At 43.1% G+C, this 24,504-nt stretch overlaps 1 protein-coding gene across 2 annotated transcripts; it reads left to right on the top strand.

Annotated features, from left to right (window-relative positions):
* Positions 1-281: 281 nt before the first annotated feature.
* RRAGC (Ras related GTP binding C) lies at positions 282-21,153 on the top strand. Of its 2 annotated transcripts, none has more exons than XM_075853238.1 (7): positions 282-733; positions 8,658-8,861; positions 10,557-10,756; positions 11,268-11,382; positions 14,846-14,988; positions 17,205-17,353; positions 19,048-21,153. In XM_075853238.1, exons 1-7 carry the CDS (start codon positions 548-550, stop codon positions 19,197-19,199), a joined length of 1,149 nt encoding a protein of 382 aa, XP_075709353.1. In that variant the 5' UTR covers positions 282-547; the 3' UTR covers positions 19,200-21,153. The 2 variants fall into 2 exon arrangements, with proteins under 2 accessions (XP_075709353.1, XP_075709354.1); XM_075853239.1 differs by having other exon boundaries at positions 294-383.
* The last annotated feature ends 3,351 nt before the right edge of the window (positions 21,154-24,504 follow it).

Here is a 24,504-nt window from a genome sequence, read left to right on the forward strand (position 1 = left end):
GTAAAGTGTAGTATAATTCCTCGGTAGCCACGAACCATACATTCTCATTTCAACAAATATTGCTTAGACTGCACTTATACGATTGTCGATTAGCTCGGAAAGTAAGCAGGTTAAAGGTCACGTGTGACACCCTAACCCCATCCTCTCTGTACTCAGTCAGGTGATTGCCAGCCACATGATCCTGATGCAACCTAGTTTGCTGCGGGACTTTGGTGAATGACTAGCCTTCACATCCAATCACTCAGCCGGGGCTCCTGAGCTACTGACCAATGAGAGGGCGCTACGCAGGAAACTGGGTGTGCGCTGCTAAGAGGGTTTGGTAGCTCTAAGAAAAGGAAAAAGAGAACGGTGTATTTATCTCCCGGTTCCACAACAACAATACGGTAATAAGACTCTCAGGGTATTAGTATATCGCTCGCCGCCAGGTGGAGCTGGAAGGTTTAGGCAAATTGGCTGAAACCAGGCAACCGGGACGGGTGTATCACGTGACCGTGCTGGCTGGATTATGGTGACCGGAACACCGCGCCGGCGTCTATAACAGCACAAAATGTCTATACAGTACTCTGTGGAGGAACCGCTGTCCGGCAGCTACGGGGTGGCGGACTCTTTTCCCAAGGACTTCGGCTATGGGGCTGATGAGTCAGAAATGGACGAGACTTCGACCGCGTCAGACAGCAAGCCCCGCATCCTACTCATGGGTATGAGGCGCAGCGGCAAGTCCTCCATCCAGAAGGTAAGGCTTTGTCTGCCTGCTTTATTGTGCCGTCTTCTAGACCAGTGCTCTGCAACCTGTGGTCCTCCCGCTGTTGTGGAACTACTACTCCCAGCATTCCCTGGTAGTTCTAACAAGACCCATGCCCGCCAATGGAACTTTGTGACCTATTAGTTTAGGCGGTTGATCGCATGCCATCCATGAAGTGACTTATCACGATGATAAATAATTAATGATAACCTCAGCTGTCTATGGCGCATGTTTATGGGATTTCACGCATGGATATGTGCCCAGTGTTATTACCTGAACTCAGATCCGTATAAGAGGGCTGGTTAGATCCCAGGAGCCCACACATTTATGGCATGGATATGTGCCCAGTGTTATTACCTGAACTCAGATCCGTATAAGAGGGCTGGTTAGATCCCAGGAGCCCACACATTTATGGCATGGATATGTGCCCAGTGTTATTACCTGAACTCAGATCCGTATAAGAGGGCTGGTTAGATCCCAGGAGCCCACACATTTATGGCATGGATATGTGCCCAGTGTTATTACCTGGACTCAGATCGTATAAGAGGGCTGGTTAGATGCCAGGAGCCTACACATTTATGCTGGTGGTTCTCCCCTGCTCTTATGCCTATTAGAGAATATGGACACAATAGAGGGGACATGGATGGCCATTCATCTGGATAGTCCCCATGTAATACTACATTTCCACTGCAGCGACCGCGATATGTTGAAAAAATAAGCAGTCTGAAGTGCGAGACGGATCCCAGGGTTTGTCTATGACTAAATAGCACTGTTAACTTCTTTTTTTTATTTTTTCCTATGGAAGGTCTCATCGCTTGGCCACTAAAGAACTCCTATTGGATCTGGAGTGGTCAGTTTCCTAAAATAAACAATATTTTGTCTGCGTGCCGAGCTATTTCAAGGGGTTGTACGAAATTGTTCAGGTTGGCAGCTCAGAAAATGGTGGTCACTTTCCTCGAGCCACTTTGGAAGCACCTAGACCGATCATGTGGCGCATCTCCACATGACTCCTCTGAAAACTTCCTTTTTCCAAGAGTCTCTTGTGCTCTTGGTTTTGTTCTTTGCCGGTCTCTGGTCTGAGTAGAGAGCGGGGGTTTGGGTTGTTCCTTCCTGGGTGTTGATAACGGTTTCTCAGGGTCAGGAGGGTTCTTGCACTCTAGTTTCCAGCATGCTGGTATGTAAATAAAGCTTCATTGTATAATCGTTCCGCAAATTTGTATCAATCCTCACAGTTTAACCATCTGTTTTCCATTAGTAAATAAAAACCTTATTTATATTCAGACCTCCCCCCCCCCCCCCAAAAAAAATAGTTTTGCTCGTGTCTCACTCATGCGGGTGCATGGCTTGTGAGCAGATATCTGGTTTATTTTTATTTGTTTTTTGTTTGTTTTCCCCTCCCCCAAAAAAACACAACACACAAAATGCGTCTGAAGGAAGCCTTATGCCCATTGCACACGACCGAGTGCCACTTGGACTGTTTTTCACGGCATCCGATTGGCACCCGATTGTTTTCACTGACCCATTCACTTCAGCGGGTGGATTGGGTCTGTGAAAATGGACCAGACTTTCCGATCCGTGGAAAGATGGGACATGTCCTATTCTTCCATAGAACACACAGTCGTGTACATGAGGCATAAAGCACATGCACACTCAGCCCTTAGGGCCAATTCACACGAACGTGAATAACGTCTGTGCACTGCGCATGGAAATCACGCGCAGCACACGGACTCATTGATTTCAATGGGGCCATTCACATGTGAGTTTTCATGCAGCGAGAGTCCGCTGCGTGAAAATCACTGCATGTCCTATATTGGTGCATTTTCAGACACCTACGAGCCAATTGAAGTCAACAGGTGCGTGAAAACCACGCACTGCACACGGATGTACACCGGTGTGCGGTGCGTGATTTGCACATCAATTTGAGATAAAAAATGTGCTTTGCTAGTACGTAAATAACGCACGCCACTCGCAAAGCACACCTGCATCATGCAACACACACGGACCAGATTCACGCGTGTTTTTCACGCACGTGAATCTGATAGCCTAACGTTGCGTTTTCAGCCTCTGAATGTAATCAAAATAATGTTTGTTCGCTAACCGCAAACAGTGACTTTGAATTGAAGTACTGTATATCTGAAAGTTCTAGAAATTTGTATTATACAATAAGCCTTAAAGGTGTTTTCTCATTATGATCATATCACGTATATAGGTGATAAATAGTTATAAGACAACCCCTTGAAAAGAATTTTGCTTTATATATTTAAACATTCCTCATAGTATTCAATGCTGACCCAGTCCATCAAGCTCTGAGGACTCGCTTACGTTGCATATGGATGGTTTTCCTAAGGGCCTGTTCACATCTGCGTCAGGGCATTCCGTTCTGTTTAGTCAGAGGAGCAGAACTAGGGAATGCCGGACTCCACGGTTCTGTTGCACCACGCACACCAACGGCGGCTGACGGAACTTATTGGGTTCCGTTGGGGTGTCCGTGGTTTTATCGGATACTATTGTTTTCTGTAGTTACTGCCAGATCTGCAACTGAGGCCCCTAACAGAGCCTCCAACGCAGATGTGGACTTCCCACTAACCAATTTTGAATTGAAGACTGGTGTGAGGATGACCAATATTTTAGCTAGTGTTCTGGTCTGGTTATGACCTGTTGACTCCTTCGCTTGTGTCTACGTCAAGCATATTTGAGTATGTTGTGGTTGATTTTCAGGTGAAAAGTGATAACAGTAGCCATTACTGTCTTCTGAACCCTCGACAAAGTCCCATGGAAGACTGACCAAACCTGACCTAGAAAGCACTGAGGGCTTGGCATTATTGATTTTGGGGCATACTCTTATACATTTGCATATTGGCCTTGTTTTCCCTGTTTCAAGGGACAATTCAAATAATGGGGGGGACAGAATTCTGGTGCGTTCTGCTTAGTAAATCTAAAATGTAACCCGCATGTGGGTCCTGTTGTGTCATTCCCTTTCCCCAGATTGACAAGATTTGGTAGACATTGCTGGGCAGGGACACTTGTTACTGAGATTTTTATTATATATTTTTGTGTTGTGAGGCAGAGATTGACACGGCCATAGACCTAGAGGAAGCCACCAGCTCTGGTGGCAGGGCAGATCCCACTTTTTGTCAAGAAAGACCTTTTACGCTTTAGCTATTTGAATATAAAGTTTAGTCACTCTGCTGGAAACACGGGTGGGTATTTGCAGAAGTATCCCACTGAATTGTGCATTGTACAAAGCTATTTCCTCTTTAGGTTTTAATACAAGTTCTTTAATGTAAGTGGTTTTAATATTCTAATTTACCTTCACGCCCTTCTGATCTGCAGTGTACGAGCGCTCTATGATGACAGAAGCAATATGCAAGGTCTACTGAGAAGGGGCCCGTGGGTAACTTCTTTTTCTTTTATTTGCTTAACATGTTGCTGACAAAGTATACATAGGTAGCGTGAAAAATATAACGTTGGAAATAAAGCAGCATAAAGAGATAAAACTCAAAGTAGAATTCCTGCACAGTCCTTGTGTTTTTGTAGGTTAAATAATTGAAGTTTGTCGTGAAGAACCCATATGTATGTGGTCCTGTCAGGTCCGTATTTCACACCGAATAACCACCTCTGTAAATTGAAAGCTGAAGGCATGCCTGGAAAGAAGTAACCCAGCCAAAGATGTTTGGTACACAGCTTCCCTCAGTCAGCCAGGAGGAAGACTGAAACTTTTATTCAGAACAAAGAAACACAGAAAGAGACACATGCCTCCTCCCCAGAGATGTGGGAGTGCCCAAGCCCCCACCGGTTTCTCAGCTGTAAGTTCTCAGACTCAGGCCTCATTTACACGATCGTAATATACGCTCGTGCTTTTCACGCGTGTCGTACGCATCTATATTACTCTATGGGGGCATGCAGACAGTCCGTGAGTTTTGCTCAGCGTGAGTGCGCTGAAAAAAAACTCACGACATGTTCTATAATCGTGCGTTTTTCGCGCATCACGCACCCATTGAAGTCAATGGGTGCGTGAAAACCACGAAGGTCGCACGGAAGCACTTCCGTGCGAACTGCGTGATTCGCGCAAGAGCTGTCAAACTGAATGTAAACAGAAAAGCACCACGTGCTTTTCTGTTTACAAACATCCGAACCGAATGTCTTAGACATGAGCGAACCGAACTTTACCGGGTTCGACCGAACCCGGCAGGAGACAGTCACTGTGCAGGGTGCTGAAAGAGTTAAACTGGTTCAGCACCCTGGACAGTGACTTCCGATTCCAATATACGTGAACGTGTAAAAAAAAAAAAAGTTCTGACTTACCGATAACTCCCGGCTTCTTCCTCCAGTCTGACCTCCCGGGATGACAATTCAGTCCAAGTGACAGCTGCAGCCAATCACAAGCCAAGCACAGGCTGCAGAGGTCACATGGACTGCCGCGTCAGCCAGGGAGGTGGGGCCAGATGTCAAGAGAGGCGCGTCACCAAGGACGCGTCACCAAGGCAACGGCCGGGAAGTTCTCGGTAAGTACGAACCTCTTTTTTTTTTTTTTTAAACAGGTTACTCGATATGGTGATCGGAATTCACTGTCGTGGATGCTGAAAGAGTTACTGCCGATCAGTTAACTCTTTCAGCACCATGGACAGTGACTGACGTCGACTAGCCTCATCTCTATGATGGCGGCTGCGCGAAAATCACGCAGCCGCGCATCATACACGGATGACACACGGAGCTGTCAAGTGCCTTTTGCGCACGCAAAACGCGGCGTTTTTTGCGCGCGCAAAACGCACACGCTCGTGTAAATGAGGCCTCACTCTTCTTGCATTCCAGGGGGCGTTGTCTTCCATAATGATCCCTGACAGTCCTTTAGTGCCCTAAAAAAAAAGCTCAGGGGGACCTTAATGGGCATATGCTGTAATGTGTATGAGCATTTGGGTTGTTTAACCCGCTTTATTAGGTTAATACGACTGGCTACTTACAGCGGTAATTTGCCCCAGATTCTGAACTTCATTGCTATGAAATCCAGAAGGGGGGGGACGGTGAACTTCTAATGAATCAATAAGGAGTGTTTCCTAACCATTTGGATGCCAAGATATTCTTTAATTTAGTGGCCACTGGTATCCCATGAAATACTATTAGGAAGGTGGTTATATGATGATCATATGGGAACCTCAGGGCGGACTTCTGCCAATTGATTTAAAGTCCCGATACCTCCAAATGATCATTGACTGACATACTAGGCGTCATGTGGATCACACAATGAAAGTATCTTCATCCGCATAAAATGCACGTACACTAAGCAGATGCCAGTTATGGAGTGGGTTGTCCGCAGGTGGAGTGCTAAAGCTTCAATGGCAATAGTGAATACAGCTGGTGACAAGGGACAACCCTGACAAATACCTTTGTGTAACCGGAAGTAAGCTGATGGGATACAGTTTCCACAAACCTTTTCCGTTTTGTATATAAGTTGGACTCAGTCAATGAACCGGGGACCAAATCCCAACTGTTGATGGCAAGCTATTAAGAAGGGCCACTCAAGGGAGTGAAACGCCTTCATGGTGTCTTCTAGATCTGACTATTTAAAGCGTTTGAACCCGTCAAGGTCATCGATTTATTTATTTTTTGCTGCACAGTTTCTGGTTGTGGCTAGTAGTTTCGCTGGAAAAGGATTTAATCTATCTGCTGCTTGTGAGATTCTTTCTTCAGGGTTTTTGATTCTAGATCTGAGCCCTACACATAGTGTCAAATGCGACCTGCATCGATTTTCACCTCTATCTTTCTTGTGAGGGATGTTTTGCTCGCAGCCAGGAGCTGGATGGAGACTTGTCTAAGTGGGTTCTGCTTCTTCTTTGGAGTCACTATTGGCAGCGCTGGAGGGATCATGCTTTTTATGCTTGAGGTGCGTGGTATTGCTGCGCCATCTTGAGAATCAGTGCTGGCATATTCTCTAAGCTTCTCTGCAGCAGATTGTCCTTTTAGTCATTCATTGTGAAGCAAGAGAGTTAGGTGGGTGGTATTCCGCAGTGTGGATAAGTGAGATCTGGTATGCATAGAGTGAAACGGGATTGGGAGGCAGGGTTCAGAGTGTAAGTCACGTGTGTCTGGTTAACTGCGCCTCTGATAACAGACGCCTTTCAAATGGAGATTGACTAGTCCGTTCTGGGGAGCAGGATTAAAGGCGATGTCCATAAAGGGGAATCAGGCTGAGAGAGCGCATTAACAACTACATGTATCATAGAGAGGTGTTGTACAACAGAGGGTCTCCAATGATTTTAGGCCTCATATTCAGTACTTCGTTTCAGATCAGGTAACGTAATGGAGTGCTAAACTTCTGTCACTTCTAATAAATAGGATCAAGAGCAGTATAGTAAATCAGGGGGTCAACCAGAGACGATATACTGGCAGATTTACGTATAGTTCAGGTTTAACAGGAGAATGCCTCATAATTTCAAATTTAGTGCTGGGCCTTAGATGTGCGGTGGCTGACTTTTGTATAAGGCTGGGTTCACACGACCTATTTTCAGGCGTAAACGAGGCGTATTATGCCTCGATTTACGTCTGAAAATATGGCTCCAATACGTCGGCAAACATCTGCCCATTCATTTGAATGAGTTTGCCGACGTACTGTGCCGACGGCCTGTCATTTACGCGTTGTCGTTTGACAGCTGTCAAACGACGACGCGTAAAATGACTGCCTCGGCAAAGAAGTGCAGGGCACTTCTTTGCAACGTAATTTGAGCCGTTCTTTATTGCATTCAATGAAGAACAGCTCAAATGATCGGCCGTCAAAGACGCCTCGCAAAATGCGAGGAGGAGCTTTTACGTCTGAAACGACGCAGCTGTTTTCTCCTGAAAACAGTCTGTCTTTTCAGACGTAAAAGGAAGCTAGCGTGTGCACATACCCTAAGTGAGAACTCCGCAACCTCCGGTCTCTATGGTGCAGTTTTAGAACTCATTGGTCAACGTTTTCACTGTCCCAGTCCCTCCCAGTGCCGGTGCCTCTGCGTAGAAGTGTGTCTCCAGACATTTGACAGGTCCACGAGTCCGAGCAGCAGTGCAGAGTATACCACCTAACATCCAAGATGGTGGCTCCTGGCGCAGAGGCACCACATGAAGTTGACACCAAAGCCAACTGCAGCAGTGGCGCGGTTCCAGAATCACGGAGACCTCGTGGATGTGGTGGACCCACGTGCACAGCACAGAATTGCGACCTTACACTGACACAGTTGATAGGAGAGGCTGTTTGATGCGCCATATGAAGAATTCACAGGTGATCCCAGGCAGTGGCGGAATTCCAAAAACATAGGTGTCCCCCTAAAGACTCCTGTGCAAGGAGAACTATAGTGTGTTTATGTGGCTGCACATAGCGATATAACGATCGCTAGTGCAATGTAAATGAATGGGGAGAAGTGTATGATGCTGATTGGGCACTGATTGGTCAGTGTCATGCACTCCTCTCCACAATGCCCACTTGGTCTAAAGTAAAAATACACCCACTTGGGCATTAAGAAACTAATTAGCATAAAGCTAAAAATCGCTCATAAAGTGGTTTAAAATAGATAGTTTTTCTAAATAAAAAGCACTGCTGTCACCTACATTATAGCGCCGATCTCCTTATATAGGAGACATGGCACTTATAATGTGGTGACAGAGCCTCTTTAAGAAAGTAAAAGTGAGGTTTTGTCTGTCTTGGGAGAATATCTAGGGGTGCATAATTAGGCAACTAAATGTGCGAAATTATTATGTAACTAAGGCCCCATTCACACAACTGTAAAATGCAGAAAGATGTTAACCATTAACACATGAAACAATCTATTATTTTTCCACATGAAAGATGTGCATAGCAGTTTGGCTATTTGAAGCACGTTTATCTTAGAAATGTTAATATCCTGTACATTGTGACTATTTGTATTTTTTTCTTTCTGTTCTCTAGGTGGTGTTCCACAAGATGTCCCCTAATGAAACTTTATTTTTGGAAAGCACCAACAAGATCTACAAGGATGACATCTCCAATAGTTCTTTTGTCAATTTTCAAATCTGGGACTTTCCAGGACAAGTGGATTTTTTTGACCCAACATTCGACTATGAAATGATTTTCCGAGGGACAGGAGCATTAATTTATGTGATTGATGCCCAGGTGATGATCTATACCACATATATAGGTGCATAATATAGAGAGGCAAAAATGAATGAAAGGCAATCGTATCTTTTTTTTTTTTTTAACAACCTGTTACTAATAATGTATCTATGGCTTGCGAGCATGTATTATTCCATTCTGGATTGCTGTACCAGAGCTGCTGCACTTAAAAGGCCAGCTTGTCAAATATTTCAAAAATTGCAAATATAGTTTATTGCATTTGAAATGAAAGAATGCAAACGTTAACTATTGTGCGTGCCATGTTATTCTTCAAAAGGCTTGTCAATCAAACAAGAACAAACCGCTCATGTTTTAGTATGTATTTTAGAGTAACAACTGGCTGCAGTGTTTTGGACAAACAAAAATGCCCCCGAAACCGTAAGTAAAGACCGTGTGTTAATTAAGAGAATAAACAGGCTAGGGTAATCCACATCGCAATGATCAATGCCCCTTTTGCTGGGCGTTGGACAGCTTAGAACCCCACCGATCGCTACCCTTTTAAGGGTATGTTCACTGCTACCAATTTATTTGTTATATTTCTGCAGCAGTCTGATGAATATTAGTGAAGATGATTTCAGGTCAACTTTTACTTTTGTTTTATTCATTTATATAATAGGAAATCATGCAGAATTCTAATATACATGTATTTAAAATTCCGCTCCCATACCTTTCTTATATCAGTGTAGCTGCCTTTATCTAAAACAACAATAGTCCATAGAAATGCATCCATAGGATGACTGAAAGGACTAAAGATGGCGGCAGTCATGTGACCACTGGCATTCAGGTAACACTGTCCAGGCATATAATAGGTTATTGAGGAGCAGAAGTAATAAAGTATTTCTACATTCAACATCTCATCATCGTGTCTGAGGAGCAGCTCTTCCATTCTTCTCCCTCCCTCTCTCTCTGTGTGTTTTGAGATATAGATATATATATATATATATATATATTTTTTTTTTTAAATTAAACTATTAACAACGTGACAACATCCCCTAGAGACAGGCAGCCATTTTTATAAATCTAGAGAAGGTGAATACATGCAGAGCGATGTAGTGGTTTATCACTATGTCACCATAATTCTAATTCACTTAGCCTATGCCTGTGTCCCCTGTGGTCCCAACACATTGTGTAGTGGAACTGAATGCTATGGGCCACGTGATGTTCTAGTCCATTAGCCTGTGGATGCATTACACAGGACTAATCTGTGGGCTATACCATTCCACTGTGACTATAATGTATGTCAGCAGAATTTTTAATACATGTAGATTAGAAAACTGTATGATTTCCCGTTTAATGGTCATAGGCTTAAGGCCCTTTTATACAGACCAATGGTTGGGTGAACGCGCGTTCATATGAAAGCTTGTTCCCGATTTTATCGGGCCGTATAAACAGGGCAAAGATTAGCTGATAAACAAGCAAACGCTCATGTAATAGGACCCGAACAGTTGCAACACTTGTGGGTATTTAAAAAGCCATACGTTTTTACAGATGCGTTTTCTTTTGGTTGTGTTAAAAACAAAAAACACAACAAAAATGCCCAAAGTGATCCTGGCCTATAGAGGGTGAGGACATTGTAGAAAGTATCTTCTATAAGACGGCCACGGTAAGCAAGTGTAATCTTTTCTAGATGCATTGCTTAGTTATTCAAGTAAACTTCCATGACTGAATGGTTCTCTTATTGCGGTTTCCCTGCAGGACGACTACATGGAAGCCCTGGCAAGACTTCATGTCACAGTCACCAAAGCCTATAAAGCAAATCCGGACATGAATTTTGAAGTTTTCATTCACAAAGTAGATGGGTTATCCGATGACCACAAGATAGAAACTCAGAGGGATATTCACCAGAGAGCGAATGATGACCTGGCTGATGTTGGACTGGAAAAACTCCATTTAAGGTGAGCTAAAGGGGTTGAGTGCAAATTGGGATGAGTTTAGATGGCCATACACTTAATATAGCTGTTGGCCAAACCTTCATTCATCCAACAGCTATCTCCCCTGACCAGCTCATCAAGACGCACACGGATTGACCCAAACACAAACTGCCATAAGGCGAGGCGGTTGAGGAGTTGCCATACAGCTCTCCTCTCCTAGGGAACAAAGGATCGGACATGTTGAAATCCGTGTCCAATCCTGGTTCTCCTTAACAGTAGATGTCCGTGGACAGTCAGTCTGCCCCCATACACATTAGGCTGTCGGGTCCATGTCTAAGTGTTTCAGGGTACACAGACCCCATACTCCATAAGTGTATACACCTATTCCACAAATGTCCGAACTCTAATCATTCCTCATGGCTATTCTGAAGACTGTGACGTTGCTGCTGGTTCTTGGAATTTCATGTTGCCATCGATGCATGCTCTATTGGTGATTTTGCTTGTGTTATGAACCGATATTTTTCTTTTCTTTCAGCTTCTATCTGACCAGTATTTATGACCACTCAATATTTGAAGCTTTCAGTAAAGTTGTGCAGAAGCTTATTCCGCAATTGCCAACATTAGAAAACTTGCTAAACATTTTTATATCTGTGAGTATATATCCTGTTTTGTTTGCTGTTCTGCCTTGCGGCACATATGTAATATCGAGGATGTACAGCAAATAATTATTATGGTTTTAAAAGGCTGTTCAAACCCATTTAATAATTTTTTTTTAAGACCTTGCATCTTCAAAGTGCCTCAAGAGACCATATCCTATGCACCCGGAGTGTTTGCTTTATGCATCTTGATATCCTTACCCCTTTTACTGGGTTTTATACTTTATCCAGATGGGAAAGATATATACAAAGAAATTGCTTTCATTTTGCAAAAATAAAATGTTGCTATTCTATAAAAATCCTGGTTTACATGCTGACGTCACCAAGCCCTCTCGGCTTCACTCCGGAAAGATAATGCCAGACTATGGAGTACATTGGCTTGTCGGAGTCTGTCCCAAGCAAATCGGGGGATGTCCGCACTTGGACTCCCACTTATAATATCTTCAGTTATGTCTCCAACAAAACTGTACATGATTTTACTATGTCAATATGCCCTCCTCTGTTCTTATTTATAGCAACATTTACTTAACATCTTTCAGTTTCCGAGCCTTGCAGCTGTGTTTTTTTTCTCACCGGCTTCTCTATAGGGAAGTCCTTGCTTTCATTTCTTAGTGCTATGTAAATGAATGAGAGAGACGGCAGCATATCTGAGGGAAAAGAGCACAACAGAAAAATGTGCCTGTCCATATTTGTATTGTATTATGTGCACTCCACGTTTCAGTCTAATTTGGCGGTTTCCTATTACCGTCCAGTGTTTAGAGACTAGGGCTACATTCACACGTGTGACAGATGTTTTTTGAACGGCCGTCACATGGCCGTTTTCAGAGCGATGAGGTTGTATAGGTGTATTCACACAGCCGTTTATTTAAAGGCCCGATAATATTGGCCGTCAGAAAATAGGACATGTCCTATTTTTGGCCGTTTACACAGCCAGACGGCCCCCATAGAAGTCAATGGGTCCGTTTTTAACGGTTGTTCCATGTATTGACAGCAGTTAAAAACTGATCTGGGGCGAGGGAACTATTGGTTCCCTTGATGGCTATCGGCACCGCTTTTGCAGAACCCACAAAGAGACCACACCTGAAGACAGTGCTGCATAGGTGAGTTTTGGAGGCATTTTATTGATCAATGCAGGGTAGTGTTGCGCTAGTACAGGGGGCATAGTGCTTAGTTGAGAACTGTAGCAAATTTTCCGGGACTGTCCAGAATTTACAGAGACCATCCCGGAAAATTACTACAGGGAGGGGGGGAGGGTGTGGAGCATCATCTACATCAGGGCTGTGAAATGTCAAATAAAATTCGTCCGTTTTTTTTTTAACTGCCGTGAAAAACGGATGCAAAACTGATGTCAAACGGCCATTAGAAATGGATGATAGTTTGGAGACGCACTGATGCAAAATGGCCGTGGATGGATTTAATTTGTTAGGTTTTTATTTTTTATCCAAACCCCCTGAAAACACCACAGTGCCCATGTAGATAGTGGCAGAATGCCCCGGTAGATAGTGCCACAGTGCCCATGTAGATAGCCACACACCATGCCCATGTAGCTAGTGCCATAGTGTCCTCTAGATAGCGCCGCACACGCACCACCCCTCCCCTGTAGATAGCACCATTGGGGCTCCCTCTAGGCGCAGAGTCCCTCGGTTGCCGCTCCAGGGGGATCCCCTGACGTCTCTGTCCATATAGGGACAGTGACACGAGGGGCTCTCTAAGAGCGGAAGCTCTGGCCAGTGTGTTGCCGACGCACTAGCAGGCGTTACCGGCAGTGATGTCAAGTGTTTCCCTGGGCTAAGAGCTTAAAGTAGAGCTGTGCCCTGGCAGTCCACTTGGCCAGGATCGGTTTTTAACGGCTGTCGCAAGGATTGATTCCTGAAAAACGGATCCATTGAGTTCTGTGGGGGCCGTCTGGCCGTGAAATCTGCCAAAGTAGGACGTCCTATTTTTTTTTTTGACGGCCAGTATTCACGTTTCTCCCTGTCGTGTGAATGTAGCCTTGTGCTGCTACTGTCTTGCTCTCTGCCTTTTCTGACCTGGTAAATATTTGTTATACTGTCACGGCTAAAAGACATAAAATAGTTATTTTACAGCTCTTGCTTAGTAAATTGATAGATATTTTCTGCCGTTCATGCTGTAGTGATAGAATGCTAGCAGACACTAATCAAATTACATGAGCAGCACTTTGTCTCATAAGGGTGCCCGTGCGTGCAGCCGCCGTGCTGTGGTAGTGTGCATTGTGGTTGAGGAACGCCCTGGTTTTGTGATGCGGTTTTACAGCGAATGGCTGTAGTTTTGCAATGCAGTTTTAGGCCAATCTGCTTGTATAGGGGAGACACATGGTCTCAATATGCGCCACCTGTACAGTCTGCTCAGGCAAAAACCGCATCGCAAAACTGCGACAATTGTGGGTAAAACCGCGTGGTTCTGCTCTGCATGGCACACTATAGCAGCACGGCCGCTGCACGTATGGGGCACCCTTATAGAGGAATTGTGACTGCCACACTTAGCAGTTAAACTCTATTGATAAAAGCTGGATGGGACCTGGGAATGTCAGGAGTATTAATAGACTGTACCCAATGGATTGCATGTATGCCCATCATCTTAGTAGGCTCGAATTCCTAATAATACGGGTTCCTTTTATTTGAGTTGTAAAAGGGCTTCTTCTCTTTTGAGTGACTATAAGCTATACCAGAAATACCCTGGGCTGTGCCTCATGCCTTTTTTTCCTGATTCTCATATCTTTTGAGACGTGTCGTCAGGATCTCATGTGATTTCTGGCTGCTTTGTACAAGATTTTAAGACGCACTCGTGAGTGAACCTAGATGACCCTCTTACTCCGTCCAAGTAACAGATGTTTATAAAATAAATCCCACAATTACATTTTAGGAATTGTGTAAAGGTGTTTCCTGGATGGTCTGTGAAGCTGCTCTGCACTCTGGCTGGTAGGAGGAGGGGGGTTATGATCCCCCCCCCCTCTCTCTCTGCTAAACACCACTCACATTTGGAAAAAGCTGTCTAACCAGACAACCCGTTACAAACTGAAATATCGCAGCAGTCGTAAAACAAATCTGCCTTGATGTGTTTTTTTTTATGGCTGTTATGCAAAGGAATGTGTGAGAATACAGTAAGTCTTTGCAAAGTGCAGATTTTATGAAAAATCACACATCACAGGCAGATTTCTAACTGCTCCGGAGTGGGGGGCAGGGTGTAAATCTCAGCATAACCTGCCAGATGTCATTCAGAAGTGTTAGAAAGTTGGAGGACGCCCCCTTTGGGATCTGTAGTCGTAGCCATATTGGTTATTTTCTCAGAAACAAATCTAAAAACAAGATACAAGCTAAAAATGGTATTCCTCCAATTCTTTGTGGCTTATCGGACCAAGGAGATGTTAATTTTTAGTTTTTTAGATAAGCCTTATACATATGTAGGAGATTTATCTGTTTTGTCTTATGTTTTTCAGAATTCTGGCATTGAAAAGGCTTTTTTATTTGACGTGGTCAGCAAGATCTATATTGCAACAGACAGTTCTCCGGTAGACATGCAGTCCTATGAGCTGTGTTGTGATATGATAGATGTTGTCATAGATGTATCCTGTATATACAGGTAAATATGTATGCTGTGTGTTCGTTGTGCAAAATAGCCTCATGTATCAAAAACGTTACTAAGACTGGGCAATTATGCCCTAAATCAAAATCACGATTGTTTGAGCATGTAACCTCGATTACGATTATTGAATGATTATTTAAGCCACACCCCAGTTTGCATTCTGCGCCATTGAATTAATATTGATACCAAGCCTGCTCTATACTACTGTATATAATATACCACCTCATAGTGCTCCCCACACAGTATAATGGCGCATAACTTCCGCTACACAGTAGAATGCTCTCATAGCTGCCTCTACATAATATAATGCCCCCCATAACTGCCGTCACCGGACCACTGTATAATGCTTTCATAGCTGCCTCTACATAGTATAAAGCCCGCATAACGGACTTCCACGCAGTATAATGCGCCCAATAGTGCCTGATAAAAATAATAATATACATACTCCCCTACCCCCGTTTCAATGACAAATGGAGGAGATCCCTCTGGTCTGTGCAGCTCAGATCAGACAGGCGCGGTGACGTAACTGCCTTGCGTCCAGCGATACATAGTGAATGGTGAAGCAGGGACCTTACGGTCCCCTGCTCTACAATTGGATTCAACTTTGTCTGCAGGTACAGTTTAAACCGGGAGAAAATAATTGATAAAACCGAAATTCGCAAGATGACGTACATTAATTGCGCTGAATTTACATTATTTTTCGATTCATTGCCGTGAGGCCCTTTTAAGGTCAAGGAAAACCGACTAAGAAAACCTCAGAAATAGTGCATTTCATATCTGTTCATCCGAGATTGCAGGAAGGGGGGGGAAGTATGGATTGTGCTTTGCCCTCTCCTCTTAATAGGAGCTGGTAAAAAACACAATATACTGCAATACGCACGTTTTTGGGCAACAATCACTATTTCAAGCCCCCTAGGGGGACTAATAAAAACAGTTAAAACGTACCTAACTTTTCAGGTGACTTTTCGGAATAAGCTGTCATTGTTGTCCCTCATGTACACACACCTTTCTGGCCATTATGACTTGTATATGGCATTATTTAGCAGTTATCCCCTCTGCAAAAATCACTGCTCTCAAAATATGTCAGATCCACTTCAATATAACTCATCACTGGTAATTGTGGACAGTAAATATATTAAAACTAAATTTTACTCTCCGTTGTCACAGACCGTGATTGATATTTGAGGAATGTGAATAGCCAGCACCCCAATTGGATCCCCAATTCTGTCTTGCCCTGAAAAAGAGTGCATGAGGTGAAACATCATACAGCATTTCCTATCTCTTGTCCCATAATCTGCAACCAATCCGGCTTGGTACAATAATGCCGGTGCTAGCTAATGTCTGCTATCGACAGAACTATATCGAAGTTTCTACGCTTTTCACCCGCAGTGTAATCTATGAGCACATGAGTTTTACAGGACACTGGAGTGTACATGAACTCCGGCGGCCATGATGCAATTCATAAAAAAAAAAAAAATTATATAAATTTGATATTCCCGTAATCGTATCAAGGAATCGCTGTTTTTACCCATTCTACCCAAGACAGATTTTTTTCTTCTGTTTCCCAGTACTTTAAATGGTGCCGTGAAAAAATACAACTCGTCCCACAAAAAAAAAAAAAAAAAAAGGCTGTGTCGATGGGAAGATAAAAACGTTATGGCTTTTAGAATGTGTGAAGGGAAAAAATGAAAAATGGCTGCGTCGGTAAGGGGTTAAAGAAGCCAATAATGCTATAACATATGTTGGCTTGGTCTAGCCTGCAACGACCTGCCGTAGGGCCGGGTCCACACAGCCCGATTAAGGAGAATTTGGGGCACGTTTTAAGGAAACAGAGGGAAATGTGCGCCACCTTGCAAAGTCACTTGATGCTGTGCCTCCCTCCATTAGTCAGAGTTAAGCCCTATCGACACTTACAGCAGCGTGTACCCATCGCCAGTGGTGAAAAAATTAGTTTCTCCAGTTTTCGGACTTCAAGTAAGGGGGGCAACTTGGTTTTTTACAGCCCTACATGATTTCAGGAGTTGGTACAAGACTGGTGTGTTTAACAACTTGATTCGTGTTCAGGGCTTCCATTACGTTAAAATATCTTGTGATGGTCAATGGTGTTGATTACTGAGGGCTGGCATCTCTGTGTCCATTGGACATCTTACCATGACTCTTCTTGTTACCTATTCCTACCTGTGTCATATACAAGTTTCTTTCTATTTGCACAGCTTGCATGCTGAGTGTAATGGGACTGCATATGACAAGGAGTCCATGGCGATCATCAAGCTCAACAACACAACTGTTCTCTATTTAAAAGAAGTTACGAAATTCCTGTCCCTTGTTTGTATTCTTAGAGAAGAAAGCTTTGAGAGGAAAGGTAAGCATATGGTCGTGCAGGAAGAGTCCAGGCCTTTATTGCAACACAACTAAACTTAAAGCGGATCCGTCGTGTCCATGCTGTCCTGTCTGAGGGCAGCATAAAGAAGTGACAGACCAGCTGATTTTAGTGGTCCGTCAATTATCCGGTACATCGTCACAATTTTTAAAAATTTCATACTTGCGAAGCACTGGATGCAGTGCATGGCTTGGAACCACTGATATTCATAAATTTATGCCCCCCCCCCCCCATTACTCTCCAGATGCTGGTTGACACATTTTTCCCTCTTCCTGTGCATAGGAGAAAAGTGGGAGTCCGCTCCAAGGGGGCTGGAGCAGCCATTTACTCAATAAGGCCTGACTTTTGCGTCTACAAAAAAACGGACCGTATTTCATGCGTTTTTCAGTTTCGTGTGGCATCAGTGTTCCTCATTTCTTTAGCAACTGGTGTGTGAAAAACATGGACAGCACACACCCTTGACTTCATTGGGTGACCAAAATGGGACATGCATTGAGTTTCACGCAACAGACACGTGCTGCGTGAAAACCATTGACGTGTGAATAGCCCCATTGAATTGCATAAGTCCAAAGGCTATCCGGGTTTTTTTTTTTTTTTAACTGACCACACACACGGATGTATAATATGGCAGTCTGAATCTGGCTTAGGTGACAGGCCACTAATATCCGCGTTTCTGGCACTTCTTTTTATTAAGAATTAATATTAGACTTTCAGCACAGTTTAGACCTAGATGAAGACATTACATTTTTTTAGTTTCCAGTAGTTTAGAGTGGAAAAGATTTTAATCTTGTAACAGCCAGCAAGAGTGAAGGCATTATTGGCACTACTGTGTGAAATTGGGAATTACCTTGATGGTACTAAAAAGGAAAAAAAAAAAAAGATCACGCCACTTAAAAACAAATCATTTGCTTCTTTATTGTGAAGCAAATGGTTACATCTCACAGCATAGGCAGTGGAAGGTTTTGCTCCCTGGCCAACCGCCTGTTTCCCGTTATCCACGCAGCACTGGGACCTGACAAACTATGGAAAGTAAATGATGTGTTATTTGCATGGGAAATGCCCGCTGTAGTACTGCAACCCAGGTAAGCAAGATAGAGAGATCATCGAGAAGACTAAAGGGAGTTTTACACTGGGCGATTATCAGACAGACAAGCGTTCATATAACACTCGTTGCTGATAATTGCCCTGTGTAAACTGGAACGATCAGCAGATGAACGAGCAAACGCTCGATCGTCGTCTGATCGGATCGTTTTGAAAAAGTAAAAGATTATCGTTGTCGGCAGCACGTCTCCCTGTGTAAACAGGGAGATGCGCTGCCGACATGATGATGATGGATGGGGACGAGCGATCGGAGTAACGACCGCTCGTCCCCATCCATAGCTTCGTGTGACACGGGCAAACCAGCGCCGATCAACTATGTCTCATTGATCGGCGCTTGCTGGACCGGCCTATTGTCGGCCGGTGTAAAAGGCCCTTTATTCTAGGCACAAACTGAATCTTGAGGTTTTTAGCTTGAGTATAATTTAGATGAGATTTTACACTCCAAACCAATGAATGATGTAGGAGAGATTGAACTTGATGGACATGTCCTTTTTTTTCAACCTAAATAACTATGTAATTAAAAAATGTTTTTGCTTCAAGAAATTAAATGAAATGCGTTTTGATCTCTTCTGCAGGATTAATAGACTACAATTTTCACTGCTTTCGAAAAGCCATCCATGAGGTGTTTGAGGTAGGGGCTTCCACCCATCGGACCTTCAGCCATCAATCCAGCAGTCCAAATCTCAATGCAGTGACTCACAATGGCACACCTGCAAATGCTGTCTAGAGTAAAACCTTGTGGACTTTGCGACCAGTAGCCCAAGTGCACTGCCCGCCACGGTGTGTGTCACTTGAGACAAGGCCAGGGCAAGAAATACAGGGAACGAAGGACAAACCTTGTGGATTTCCATCATCTGCTGTGCACCATTTCCTTTTAAATGTCCGATCATAGTGACATGTTTGCGTTCCTGCCATGATTCAACGGTTTTACATTTTGAAATGGATCATTTTGGTTTGGATTTGTTTTCCTCTGGTAAATCTCAAAAGCAGTGTATGCATGTGAAAATCCGCATGTCATCTTACCTGGTTTTTTGTTTTTCTTTGTTTTTTTTTTAAATTAAATACTGACTTCATTGCAAATCTTTTGCCATTAATATCAAACATGGGAATCACAAATTTGGGGATTGGTTCGCAGAACACAATCTCAAGACCCGAAAACATTCCAGAAGGAGGAGAAATCCTGGCATGCATTACGTGATTCCCTATACCCTGTGAAAGCCCATCAAATCTTCTAGGTGAGAGAAGAAACGCAGATAAACTGGCCAGCTGCTCTCTCTGCTCCTGACACCATTGGAAATGATACCTGGGAATATATTTCAGTCGTTTTTCACTGTATTGCTCTTAGTCCAGCGCACACCTCTATACACCGATTCAGATTATCTTCATATTTGCAGTTCTTCAGCTTAATTCCAAATGCCTATTTGGGCTGGTGCCTATGTATAAAAATATGTTGTGTTTTTTGTTTTTTTTTAATTATTATTTCAAGGTTTGTTGTGAAATAAACTGAACAGTAAGCAAAGGGTGCCATATTGGTCATGAATTTTATAGTTTATTGAAAGTCGTTTTATTATTCACAATATGAAATGTTATTTTCTGTGATTTAAACCATGTATAGTAAGAGGCAAGCAAACTCTATTTAGAGGGCTGCTATTAACCCCACTGATTCTTGAACTACATGGAGAAGTTTTGGTTATTTTAAAGAGTTTCTCCTCCTAAGAGAGAAAAGAAAATCTGTGGCTTAAGTACTGGCAAGAATCATTGCCCTTTCTCCGCCTTCAACTCAGTGCCGGTGCGGTCTTGAGCGGAAGATCGTGAGTACTGTGAGACAGACTGGTTGCCTGGCAACGTCATTTAATAGGCTGTAGCTGTTAGACAGTTTCCATAGCAACCAGTCTGTCAGACCGGTCAGCTGCTGCACTGTGCTTACAGCAGAGGAGGGGAAAAACATCTGGGTAGCAGACATGCTAATGCCATTCCTCCTCTCAAATTTTCATTATTAATAATTTTTTTTCTAAAAAAAATAATAATTAGTGGATCGCGAAATAAACCAATATGGCAAAACTGGTTATGGGGAACCCCATTATGGGTTGCAATGCCCCTTTTTACTGCTAAGCTAATGAGGTATTTGATCACTTGTAGTTTTAGTTGTCATTTATGCACTGATTGATGATTTCTGTTTGGTATATGGGACTCATGCTGTAAATGTTTTTAAGCACATAGATTATCCTGTGTGTACCCTTGCTGGTAAAAATTAACCCTCATTCAGTAACACTACTTATCCACTAATCCCAAATCATTTACGCAGCATTTTATACATCATGTGGCGCCTATTGCAGTTTATAATTCAGATTACGCTTTTTTTTTAGTTTTTATTCTGCTTTCTTCAATCCACTGGTGTATTCTAGTATGGTGATGATTCCATAATGTTGCACCACTCGCTGTACCAAAGGCCCTTTCTTGCTGGATCATTATGTAACAAAGTGCCACTGTAACTTGTCTGTATATGAACCTCTGTGTGGTTGACTAGAGCGCATTCTGCAAATGATCAGTGATTTGGTGAATATGGACCAGAATGAACGTCAACAGAAAATGTGGAAAAAGCTTATATATTTATATTTCCTTTTCAATGAATAATGTATTAACAAGGGTTATCAATAAACATATTTACTCATGGTAGAGTTTCCCTTTTCCCAGATCTCGTCTGGCTTACACCCTTTTAGCAGAACAAGATCGGCTACAGAAAGTGGTCACTTTGAAGAAGTCAAGTAATCACATTGCCTTGTTTTTCAAACCGTATGTACATTTGCCGCCCTCTGGTAGTTAAGTGACTCACTTAAAGGGACACTATCATTTATATCTATTTTTTTCAAACCGTGATGTGAAAAAGCTAAAAAAAAGGAAAAATAATAAATTTAGAAGTTTGTGTTTGGCTCTGTTTTCCTCATTAAATCGCTGCATCCAGGACAGTTGTCTGTCCACTTTGTAAGACTTGTGCAGCATCTATATCATCTCCACTTTTAATTATGTTTTTGAAGTACGTCCACATACTGCGTACTCACTGAAATGCTCGATGGAAAATCTGCAGTGTGCAAGTTCCGCAGCATTTTCGCAAAAGAAACTGACTCCGAATCTACCGCAGGTCAATTTCCACATGTTTTCTGCTGGCTAAGGTTTGTTAAAATCTCATCCACTCTGCTGCTACGGTAATATGTTGTAGAATTAATGCCTGGAAAATCCAGATGGAAATTTCTCCGTGTTAACGCCTCGTGTGGACATACCCTTAAAGTTTGTGACAGGTCAAACATATTGCCTGATCGAGACTGCTAAGGCAACCATTAGATTAGTTCTAAAATACACCCTACTATGACACTGTAAGGTAACACGCGAACACGAGCGTAACGAACAGCTAATGCCTACGGTTTAAGCCGTTTTGCGTATTTGATGATCCGTTTTATTATGGGCATAGACTTTTTCATGATTGTGTCCCTTTAAAGGAAGTTTATAGCTAAGTGCCTGTTCACATCTGCCTGCGGTGTTTCCGCTGCTCTTCTCTGTGTGAGGAGCAGAATGAAAATGCTGGAAGCGCTGGTTCCAATGAGTTTCCATTGTGGGGTCCGCTGGTTTGGCGGAAACAATAGCGCAGCATGCTGCACAGTTTCTGGCATTTGGCCCAGATCTGTGACAGAGGCACCTAACAAAGCCTCCAACGCAGATGTGAACAGTCCCTAACATTCCTGGCAAAACTGATACTTTGTTATACCCTGTGCTGGGCCTGAGGTTGCTTATTAAATAAATAGCACCAGAATCCCTGACTGTCCCCTGCTATGCTTAAGAACGTGTTTGGTGTTCAAAACGCGTAAGCGTTGATGTCTGTCCTGCAAATGATTCTGCAAACACTAAATGGACCGGAATAAAGCTTGAAGTTTCAATCCTTTTGCGCTGGATTGGCAAATTATTCACTGCCTCTTGAGACCAAGTATCTGTTTTGCCTGGAGTCTTCCTACATACAATGATTTGAATAACTATAAAACTTTGCATTACTAATCTTGTACTGGTCCTGAGTTACACTTTGTGTTGTAACACAGAGCTGAATTCATAATTCTGCAGCCTTCAGAGCTAGAAATCGCCCAGCTTTCCTAGTTATTTCAGATCTTGCATTTGCATTGTTCAATCTGTCATCTTAACATCAGAAACTATTCATTAAAGGGGTTGTCTGATTTAGAAAACCCATTTTCAAGGCCCCTTTTAGGGAATTGAGGATGGAGTTAATTGAGGTTGTCCCTCATTTATTTGCCAGAGAGGAAGGTGGCTAAAAGAAGAGTATCTATCTGGAGGGCCTGGCCTGTCCTGTCTGCATTACACAGCCAACCCATTGATTTCCATGGGCAATATTTAATGCTTAATTTCCCCTGTGGTAGTACCGCAGGGGAATCGAACAATTGTGTTGGATCTGCCCACAGTTTACAGCTGATCAGCAGGGTTCCCAGCAGCAAGATATACTCATCACCTTAAGGCCGGATTCACTCGCGCATGTACGGTCTGTGATATACGGACCGTATGTCGAACACACTTCAGGGAGCTGGACTCCTAGCGTTATAGTTATCTATGACTAGGAGTCCCTGCATTGCTCCGGGAGAACTGCTGTGCTGTACTGTACGGGACGTGTAAACTATAAAACAAAAAAAAACATAGTAATTGCCCATATATTTAATTTAACTACAATTCCCATTGTGGGAGGGCTTAAATCAAGTGAAGATAAAGCTTACAATATTAAAGGAGTTTTACTATCCGGGACATTTATGACATGTCCACAGGATATGTCATAAATATCACATGAATGTGGGTCCTATCTCTGGGACCCGCACCTATCTCTAGAATGGGGCCCCCTAAACACCGTTCTACCGCTCTGTGGTCCGTCTGACTCGTGTGATTCCTGACCATGAAGAAGAAAACTGCGTAGCTCGCTAAGCTATGCGGTGTCCGTAAGTCCCATAGTAGTGAATGGCAGTCACGCGGTTTCCGTAACTGCCATTCAGTTCATAAATGTCCCTGATGGGAAAACCCCTTTAAGGGGAAAAAGCAGGAGGGGGTGCTCACTGGCAACCAATCTATAGTCATAGATTCAATCAAGTCTGTCTCTTCACAGTGAGGGTATGTTCACATGGCATCTGTAGGAGGCAGAAAATACGAGGCTGTTTTTAAAAGAAAACCGCCTCTGAAAACCAGGTGTTTTTGAGGCAGATTTGCCGAACGTTTTAGAAGTGTTTCTTCAAAGTGTTTTTGACGTTAACCAGAGGAAATGGTCAAAATCTGCCTAAAAACACCTCAGGAAGTGACGTGCACGACTTTTTTTTTTACGAGGCATAATTTGACACCACGCTTTTTGAAACGGCGGCATAAAATTATGTTCGCAGGTATTTTGAACGTTTATTTTGGAAAGTAATGCGACTGGTGTACGCTCCGAAATACACCAAAAAAAAAGCCTGAACAAACTCTGTGTGAACATATCCTGAGAGCGGGGTTCACTGAGCCACTGACACAGCAGGTCAATGAGGGCTGGCAATTGAAGCTGTCAGACGTCTTTCCTGTCCCTGAAATGGATGACAAGTGTGGATCACAAACAGCAGAGCTTACACGTCCAAGACTCACGAAAGGATTCAGGAACACTAAGGGTTTCATTTTTAGTTGTAGTTCTGCAGCAGCTGGAGCACCACACGTTGGAGACCACCGTTTTAACCATGAAAGTGCCACTGGGCGGTCATCATATAATCAGATAGGGGAGTTGTTCCATAATTTACTGATCCCAGTATTTAGGAAAAGAATACAATCAAGACTCTACAAAAAATAGAAATATAAAATATATATATATATATATATATACACACATACATACACACACACACACACACACACACACACACACACACACACACACACACACACACACACACACACACACACGTCCTGTACTTCTTTGACGCGGGCGTAATTTTACGTGCCGTCTTTTGACAGCAACGCGTAAAATTACACCT

Source organism: Rhinoderma darwinii, chromosome 2, assembly GCF_050947455.1.
Source record: "Rhinoderma darwinii isolate aRhiDar2 chromosome 2, aRhiDar2.hap1, whole genome shotgun sequence".
Lineage (NCBI taxonomy): Eukaryota > Metazoa > Chordata > Amphibia > Anura > Rhinodermatidae > Rhinoderma > Rhinoderma darwinii.

What these genes read in the sequence shown, in the direction of transcription:
- RRAGC (XM_075853238.1), top strand. Translation starts at nt 548, where the DNA reads ATGTCTATACAGTACTCTGTGGAGGAACCGCTGTCCGGCAGCTACGGG. An exon ending in TGCTAAACATTTTTATATCT is followed by an intron (nt 11,383 to 14,845) that starts GTGAGTATATAT and finishes TATGTTTTTCAG; the next exon opens with AATTCTGGCATTGAAAAGGC. An exon ending in AGAAAGCTTTGAGAGGAAAG is followed by an intron (nt 17,354 to 19,047) that starts GTAAGCATATGG and finishes TCTCTTCTGCAG; the next exon opens with GATTAATAGACTACAATTTT.